General features: G+C 38.2%; 1 protein-coding gene across 6 annotated transcripts in view; it reads right to left on the bottom strand.

Annotated features, from left to right (window-relative positions):
• LOC137982532 (uncharacterized) overlaps positions 1-10000 on the bottom strand; it is a 14369-nt gene that overhangs the window by 2497 nt on the left and 1872 nt on the right. For 2 of the 6 annotated variants that reach the window (XM_068829649.1, XM_068829648.1), the window contains exon 2: positions 4416-4759. In XM_068829649.1, coding sequence (XP_068685750.1) covers positions 4416-4728 — 313 coding nt within the window. In that variant the 5' untranslated portion in view covers positions 4729-4759. Of the gene's footprint in view, positions 1-4415; positions 4760-5355; positions 5365-6481; positions 6596-7233; positions 7300-7976; positions 8030-10000 lie in introns of those variants that run through there. The other 4 variants (XM_068829647.1, XM_068829646.1, XM_068829645.1 and 1 more) reach the window with 4 other exon arrangements.

Raw genomic sequence — 10000 nt, 5'->3', positions numbered from 1 at the left:
CCCAGGCTCAGAGCCAGTTTAAAACGTCAACTTGAATTTGCTCATTTTTTAAAATTTGTTTTGGATTTTTTTCTGTGTGGTTAGTATAACTCGAAATAAAGGTAAAAGAAATGTAAAACTGTAGTCTAACAGGCAATTAATTCAAATACTTATATTTTAAGTTTAATGAAGCTTCTTACCAATGTGCAAAAGAAAATATATATACAAAAGTACAATAGGTAAAGGAAAGCAATAGGGGGGAAACTGAATTCCCATCCTTCAGTCTACGACAATATGGAGTTGCACCTGTTGAGGTTGTAGAGGAGTACCGTCTGCTATTGCTGTAGAGGACGATTCTCAATTTGCACTGTCGACTTCAGCCATTGCATGTAAAGACTGGTGCGTTGTCGAGTTTGTTATGAGATTGTTGCTGGCCAGCTTTTTTTTTCTTTCTTTTTTCTTCTGCCTGGTCTTTCAGTTTCTTCTCGGCAAAAGTCAGACCTTTTGAGACAATTTTTTTCCAGGCTGCAGCGTGAACTTCCCAGCTGTTTGTGTTAATACCACATGCTTTCATATTACATTTATATGCGGCCATGAAACGAAGGTATGGACGATTTTGTTGCTTTTACCGGTTGAGAATTCACCATATACGAGGTCCTTGAGTATGCGCCCATCTTCCATTCTACGCACATGACCTAGCCAGCGAAGGCGTCTTTGACGGAAGAGGGTGTACGTAGAAGGTATACCTGGGGTGCTTACCATTTAGCCAAATAATCCGGATGGAATGATCGTTGCATAAAGGTAAGCGATTTTCCGAATTTAATGACCAACTGGATGAGAATGGCGCTTACCATTTACTACACAGCATTCCATCCCGCATATTTTACTCGATCTTGTGAGAAAGGACCTGGAAACGGAAGGATTCTCGGAAATGGTAAGAGCATTTCGCGAATTCCGTTCCGAACGGAAAAAGAGGACTACCTCTGGAGGTTGTCCACAATTTCCGAAAAGATTTTCCGGAAAATTGCCTTTCCATTTGACCTCAAACCGAAATTTCCGGATTTTTTGGCTAAATGGTAAGCACCCCTGTATACCAGAGGAGGAACGAATAGTATCCCAGACGTCTTTTCGGCATCTCGTTCCAACGGGAATAGCAAAATGGCGCGCTCGGTTGATGAAATACACTATCTTCTTGGTAATTATTTCGAACTAGGTTGTGTCGATTATAATAGGGAGTGATTTGTGCCTGTCAATACTTAATCATTGTGTATTTAATTTCTGATATTCATTCATCAAGACTCAGGGAAGACTACTCGTCTTAATTTAATAATTCAAAATGTGGTTTTATCACAATGTGATCACTGACCCGAAGAGAGGTAATGAACAAAGTTCTTTATACAGTTGTGGATTACACTTTTTTTTTCCAAAAATGGGCTTCACTCATGCAGATCGATGGTGAAACGATATTTTGGCGGAGATGTATCCAGAAGAACCCACATTTTCTCATCTTTTCGGAGTCGAAGACTTTATCAAAATACATCAGTTAAATGAGCCCGCAAGTGGAACTTGTGATTTGATCATTGCATTTGAAAGCCATCGCACAAACGCGGATTTCAGATTTAACTCACTTTTCTTTGATTACCTATGTGGAACGAAGGAACAATTAATTCGAACCAGCAAGGGAGATGTACACATCCACAGATCGACTCTCAACAACATCGGGCATTACGCATCGCTGCCGTTCGCTCAAACACTCTATGTAGCCACATGCAGTTCTTTACATTTCAATGTAGCACACGTAAAATCATTTAAATTGACACCAAATTTTTCTTCCGACACGCAATGAAGCCTTGACACCAAGGTCTGTTGGTAAACACAACATGGTAGTCTCCAGCCCTGCTCACGTCTGCGTTGTGGCTGGAAGATACTGATTATGTCACGATTTCAGTTGATAATATAAAAGGAATCGCTATACATTATTGGATACTATTCATTTATCCTCTGCCTGTATACCTATTCAAAGTCATTTGAATATTCATATCCTGTTGGAATCTGTTGATTATGCGATAATTTACACTTTACACTAAACCCAAAACATTTTTCGAAAAGACAAAACAAAGTAAGCAAGGTTTGTTAACTTTAAAATTGTCTAGAACAGTGTTGTCGCTGACGTGACGCTTTGACAGCCACGTCTCGGGCGTAACGCGAGCTTGGGCCGCCTATGCTCAAAACAAATTAAAAATAAACACTAAGCTTTTATAACTTATATCCCTCCGATGCTTGACTTAAATAACTGCGTAGCCACCAGTGTGGTCCTGACAACAGCTACATATGTCAAACCAAGAGTCCATGATGGACTCTCGGTCAAACCTGTATTGAAACCAGCGAAAAATGCAGGAAAAAAATATTTTCCAAACCGTTTTCCACCTGAACACGAAAAGCGTCGACTGTTAAGAGCTTTAGTTGGGGTAGTAGGGAGCTTAAGCAACGACAACGGCGACGGCAACGAGTACGTTATCTCAAAATATAAATTCGCGCTATTTTAATCGTTTCGTGACTATTTCAACATTTTCAATATGACAAGGGTGTGGTAGTTCCTCAAAAATGACACTGGTTGTAACGGCACTTTATTTAGGGAAGAAAATGAATATTTATCCTCAAGTGCTGACCTTCCTCATAAAACGTCAAATTTGGCTATTTCAAGTTGTTGTTTTGCTGACGACGGCAAAGAAATGGACAAAAGTGAAAAACGCACGTGCAGGGCGAGCAAAGTTATTGTTTTTACCTACTACAATATGCAAATTTATGACGTTCTTGTTGCCGTCGTCGTTGTCGTTGCTTAAGCTCCCTAGTATGGCTGTGTAGCCGCGTCGAACCACTGAAAGCGCGCGAAAAATTAAGCCTCGTCTGTGTTTAGGTTTCCTTATTACAAGAAGTTAACCGGGCTTGAGCAGTCAACTTTAAAAAAAAGATGACCAAGATGAGCTCTAAACTTGAGCCGGCGATACGGTCACGCGATACTGGTCAGCGGATACCTCGTTTTGACAAGTGTCAATCGACCATAACATGAATGTCCAATATCATGTACGCTGTAAACGGCCGCCATGTTGGGCGTATTGATCATGATGATGATGATGATGATGATGATGATGATGATGATGATGGCCATGGTATGCAGACGTTGGAGGCTTCATTATTCAAAGACATAATGAGCTGCGCGATTTGGAAGCCGAAATGCTAAAGATGGTATGCAATGGTGTCCAAATTGAACCGGTACTTCAGGAGATAAACGGAGAAGTGCTGACACCTGATACGAACAGAGCAGCGGATGCCCGGCTTGACATTTATGCTCGAGTTAGGATTTGTTACCCGAATGCAGAGTCTTAATAGAGGCCTAACCATAAAACAAATCTACTGCCAGCATAAGAGTGAAAAGAGAATGTACGCCAGCAGGGTGCTAAAAGTCGAACAAGGCTCCTTTATCCCACTGGTATTTACTATCACCGGAGGAATGGCAGATGAATGCAAGAGGTATCGCAGTAGACTGGTTGAACTTTTGTCAATCAAGAAGGGTGAGGACTATAGCACTACAATGTCGTGGATTTGCGCCAAAGTCTCATTCGCCCTCCTGAGGTCTGCACTACTGTGCTTGAGAGGCTCACGTTGTATGCGAAGAGCTCCGTTCAACATTGCTGATAGTGACTTTGAAATCGATAAGGAATTAGCGAGACTTTAGGATTTGAGCGTTTATTATTGGCCGTCACGATGGAAAAGGATAAACGATTATTGACACAGTGATTGTATTCTTATGATTTATAATAATTTCTAATGTTGTATAGTGCTTCCAATTCTTACTTTTTAATATTTCTGGAAATTATGTACATATTTTTCTGTTTTAATTTTAAAGTCTGAATAAATTTATAAAACAAAGAAATAAATAAATAAATACAAAACATCCAACCAACGCATGCACATGGAAAATTGCGTGCACCGAGATTACCACTTTTCGGAGGAAAATAATGGAGTGCCTGCTAATTGCTTGCGAGAAACCAATCCAAAACAAACAAGTACATTCTTTTATTGCGAAACTGTTCCTCTTGGGAATAACTTAATTCAACAAAACCAAGTTGTATTTAAATTTCCACCATGTACCACTGATGATGACCGTACGTTTAGTAACTTTTAGCCTTTTATATAATCATTGTTATTGTGTTTGGGCAAGTCTGTGCGTACGCGCCCACGAGCAATACCGGTACCATTAGCCGTGATTACCATGAGAAAATCAACCCCTGGGTCCTATGCCTATATGGTACTCCGGCCAACCATAGATGTCAAACGGAGATAGACCATTTACCCAGCTACCTTCAAGTAATTTAGTGCACAAGGAATCTCTTCTTACTATAGAATTCCTTAGATAAATTATTAATGCTCCATACCTCTGTTGAAAGCTCGCTTCATGTAGAATCGCTTTGAATCGGGTAAAAAGTGTTCGGGCCTGGCTTCTTTCCTTCTGTTGTTCAGCTCGCAAATGTTTTTGCCAATGATGAGATTGTAGCTTTGGCACCTGACATCCTGGTGACATATCATGTAACATTCCGGTGGAAATTGAACCTTGACTGTTTTAAAAGTGTGGCCTTTAAGAAACATGCCATAAACAGAGTATTCGTTGTGACAACCTTGACCAGCTGCACTAATAAGACCAATCCTTGTCATCAGAAAAACAGCCGAGAACCAAAATCGCGGGTTCATCTTGTTGATGTAGACTTTGCAAAATATTGCCCTGCAAGTACGTAGAGTAAAATTTACTCTTTACTGAAAATCCCGGCAGGGCAGACAAAGGGTCGATTATTTAAGCGAAGCCTCGGTTAGACCTTGTTTAGGAGTGAGTCACGGCTTAGACTAGTTCTTCGTAAACCATGGTTAAACTTTATTTAATTTGCATCATGAGGAGCTTAACTTGAGTCAGGAATGTGGGTCTCACTAAAAAGGCAGAGCGACAGACAAAGGGAGAGAGAGGTGTTAATTTATACATTTGTTGGGCCGACTTAGCTTCGTCATAAAGTTTTCAATGACGACAAATATCTCAAAGTACTTTAAATTAATTTTGAGTGACTTGTCAAAATAGCCCAGAGGCACAATAAATCAATTTAAAATATTTTCTAAACCACGGTTTACAACGGCCAGCATTATGCAATTAAAAAATGGAAAGTTATTTCTTAACTTTCAGGCTACCGAGATGCAACTTGTTTTGCCCGGCATACACTTTTCTCAACAGCAACGGTGAATTGGTTCTTTTCTGATTTTAAAGCAAACCATTTTTAAGCTTTATACTTATGGAACGCGTAACTGAGGAATAAAACTCAACAGCTATTACACCTTCGAACATCTGCTTCCGTAATTCTCCGGTTAAACACGAAACGTTAGTTATGTATTGCTGTATTTAAGGACGGTGCCTACTAATTCAATGGTATTTTTGCGTGGCCTACTATATATACGGGAAAAGCAGATCTTAACAAGTGTTATTAAAATCCAAAAAAAAAAATGCGGGTAACCACGTATTTTTCGAAGATAATTAATCAACAATACTTGTAAAGAGCTTCAAAATGCAAAGCAATTTTCCAGATTGATTTTTAATTATCTCTGAAAAATGCGTGGTTACCCCCAATTTTCTTTTTGGATACAAAGAGCACTTGCTAAGTTCTGCTTTTTCCGCAAAATCTTAAACCGCGCAAAAATATCGCTGTATTAATAAGCACAACCCGTAGGAAATCCGATTATCTTGAGATGCGAAGAACGTATGCGCAATAACAATAGTAGGCACCGTCCTTAAACACAGGCAAATTATTTCTTAACTTTCAGGCTACCGAGATGCAACTTGTTTTGCCAGGCATACATTTTTCTCAGCAACCGTGAATTGGTTCTTTTCTGATTTTAAAGCAATCCATTTTGAAGTTTTATACTTATGGAACTCAATAACTGAGGAATAAAACTCAACAGATATTATACCTTGGAACATCCGCTTCCCTAGTTCTCCGGTTAAACATGAAACGTTAGTGATGTATTGGTGTATTTGTTAATTTAAACACAGGCAAATTATTTCTTAACTTTCAGGCTACCGAGATGCAACTTGTTTCGCCTGGCATACATTTTTCTCAACAGTAACCGTGAATTGGTTCTTTTCTGATTATAAAGCAATTCATTTTTAAGTTTTATAGTTATGGAACTCTATAACTGAGGAATAAAACTCAACAGCTATTACACCTTCCAAATTCTCCGGTTAAACATGAAACGTTAGTGATGTATTGGTGTATTTGTCAATTTAAACACCGGCAAATTATTTCTTAACTTTCAGGCTACCGAGATGCAACTTGTTTTGCCTGGCGTACATTTTTCTCAACAGCAACCGTGAATTGGTTCTTTTCTGATTTTAAAGCAATCCGTTTTTAAGTTTTATACTTATGGAACTCAATAACTGAGGAATAAAACTCAACAGATATTATACCTTCGAACATCTGCTTCCCTAGTTCTCCGATTAAACATGAAACGTTAGTGATGTATTGGTGTATTTGTTAATTTAAACACAGGCAAATTATTTCTTAACTTTCAGGCTACCGAGATGCAACTTGTTTCGCCTGGCATACATTTTTCTCAACAGACTCAACAGTAACCGTGAATTGGTTCTTTTCTGATTATAAAGCAATTCATTTTAAAGTTTTATAGTTATGGAACTCTATAACTGAGGAATAAAACTCAACAGCTATTACACCTTCCAAATTCTCCGGTTAAACATGAAACGTTAGTGATGTATTGGTGTTTTTGTTAATTTAAACACAGGCAAATTATTTCTTAACTTTCAGGCTACCGAGATACAACTTGTTTTGTCTGGCATACATTTTTCTCAACAGCAACGGTGAATTGGTTCTTTTCTGATTTTAAAGCAATCCATTTTTAAGTTATGGAACTCGATAACTGAGGAATAAAACTCAGCAGATATTACACCTTCGAACATCTGCTTCCCTAATTCTCCGGTTAAAGGTAAAACGTTAGTGATGTATTGGTGTCTTTGTCAATTTAAACACAGGCAAATTATTTCTTAACTTTCAGGCTACCGAGATACAACTTGTTTTGTCTGGCATACATTTTTCTCAACAGCAACCGTGAATTGGTTCTTTTCTGATTTTAAAGCAATCGATTTTTAAGTTTTATACTTATGGAACTCAATAACTGAGGAATAAAACTCAACAGATATTATACCTTCGAACATCTGGTTCCCTAGTTCTCCGGTTAAACATGAAACGTTAGCGATGTATTGGTGTATTTGTTAATTTAAACACAGGCAAATTATTTCTTAACTTTCAGGCTACCGAGATGCAACTTGTTTCGCCTGGAATACATTTTTCTCAACAGTAACCGTGAATTGGTTCTTTTCTGATTATAAAGCAATTCATTTTTAAGTTTTATAGTTATGGAACTCTATAATTGAGGAATAAAACTCAACAGCTATTACACCTTCCAAATTCTCCGGTTAAACATGAAACGTTAGTGATGTATTGGTGTTTTTGTTAATTTAAACACAGGCAAATTATTTCTGAACTTTCAAGCTACCGAGATGCAACTTGTTTTGCCTGGCATACATTTTTCTCAACAGCAACTGTGAATTGGTTCTTTTCTGATTTTAAAGCAATCCATTTTTAAGTTATGGAACTCGATAACTGAGGAATAAAACTCAGCAGATATTACACCTTCGAACATCTGCTTCACTAATTCTCCGGTTAAACGTGAAACGTTAGTGATGTATTGGTGTATTTCTCAATTTAAACACAGGCAAATTATTTCTTAACTTTCAGGCTACCGAGATGCAACTTGTTTTGTCTGGCGTACATTTTTCTCAACAGCAACCGTGAATTGGTTCTTTTCTGATTTTAAAGCAATCGATTTTTAAGTTTTATACTTTTGGAACTCGATAACTGAGGAATAAAACTCAACAGATATTATACCTTCGAACATCTGCTTCCCTAGTTCTCCGGTTAAACATGAAATGTTAGTGATGTATTGGTGTATTTGTTAATTTAAACACAGGTAAATTTTTTCTTAACTTTCAGGCTACCGAGATGCAACTTGTTTCGCCTGGGATACATTTTTCTCAACAGTAACCGTGAATTGGTTCTTTTCTGATTATAAAGCAATTCATTTTTAAGTTTTATAGTTATGGAACTCTATAACTGAGGAATAAAACTCAACAGCTATTACACCTTCCAAATTCTCCGGTTAAACATGGAACGTTAGTGATGTATTGGTGTTTTGTTAATTTAAACACAGGAAAATTATTTCTAAATTTTCAGGCTACCGAGATGCGACTTGTTTTGCCTGGCATACACATTTTTTAACCGCAACGGTGAATGCGTTCTTTTTAGATTTTAGGGACGGTGCCTACTAATTAAAGATATTTTTGCCCCGGTGTGCTGGAAATGTAGATCTTAACAAGTGTTATTGAAATCCAAAAAGAAAACTGGTGGTAACCACGCATTTTTCAAAGATAGTTCATGAATATTATTTGTAAAAAGCTTTAAAATTTAAAGCAATGTATGGCGTTCTTTTTCAAATTGAAGCTTAATTATCTCTCAAAGATGCATGTTTACCCCTAATTTTCTTTTTGGATATCAAGAGTACTTACTAAGATGTACTTTCTCCCGATAGTTTTAAACCGCGCAAAAATATCCCTTTACCAATTGCGTTGGTATGACGAGTGAAACAGGTTTCCCAAAAGTTTGAAACACGGAATGTTGAAATATGGCCATACGTTATTCTTGATTTTTCAGTTTGCTTCATTTGCTGAAACCCTTAAGGGGGAAGATGAGGAGACATTTTTTGGACTTGTGAGTACTTTGCGTAGTGCAAATGTGCTCCCATGTGCTCTTCTTCTTGATGTCGAATAAGTTGGATAAAAGGTTCGTGGTTTTTGCACAAACCAATTATTGCCAACGTCTTTTTCTTGACCAGGCGAGGACACTTTTTTTATTAACACAAACTTACTGCTCTTCTTGCTAGCAGCGGTAAAGAAACAGAAGAGCACACCCGCATCTACGGTAGACATTTTGCATCGCTATTCCATTCGAATTTTTACAATTTTCAAGCTGCCTGTGGGCGACCATTTCCCGCCAAAACTTTCCCAAAAGAACTCATACTCTGCATATTTCGAATGAACCATATTCCGGTCATTCTGTTCATTCTGCTATCGGAAGCAGAATGAACAGAGATCCCACTGAAAAAAGAACAAGAATACCGTCTATTTCGTGTATTCCTATTGCGGAATAGTACCAAAAGAACTCGCCCTAACACAAAAACAACAGAATAATTTTCTGGCGGCCATTTTTGCATTCGGTCAATTCTTCGCGATTTTGGCGTTTGAACGTGAGCCTGTACACCGGGAAGGCTTCCAGCACCGAATTGCCCGACATCAATATTGTTTACTGCCTCCATAACTCGCTTGAAAACATCTGAATACAGAAATCCATAACATTCAGACGACGACTGCTCGATTAATCTCCCCACAGAGGCCAAACAAAGTTATTCCGTAAGCTTCGTCCACGTTTTTACCAGAATTTCGGAAGGTGATCACCATTTTCCCGCAAAAAAATACCGACTTGAAGGCGACAAATCTCGCTTCGAAAGAGCTGAAAGAACTATCCTTCTACAAATTGGCTAACATTTCGACCAACCAGTTGATTTGAAAGGCTGTACCATTTTTCCCCGGGCGAGAGAGTTAATCCATAAATCCTATAGAGCGAAAAATGGTTCCGTGTCCCAGCACTAACCGCCACTGTCGATGCGCGCAAACGAACTGAAATAGATTTGTGTTCCCCACAAAATTCATCTCGCCCCTAAATATGGTCATTCAATAAAAAAATAACTACTTTTTTCTGCTTAACGTAAGTTCACAATACAATCTGATCGATCCTGGATGCTTCAACACTTTTCTCAATACGAAACACCTTTTGTGTTATGTTTTTAGCCTTTGTTG

This window comes from Montipora foliosa, chromosome 13 (genome assembly GCF_036669935.1).
Source record: "Montipora foliosa isolate CH-2021 chromosome 13, ASM3666993v2, whole genome shotgun sequence".
Lineage (NCBI taxonomy): Eukaryota > Metazoa > Cnidaria > Anthozoa > Scleractinia > Acroporidae > Montipora > Montipora foliosa.
The sequence above is the reverse complement of the archived record's forward strand: the minus strand, read 5'-3'. Positions and strand labels throughout refer to the sequence as shown.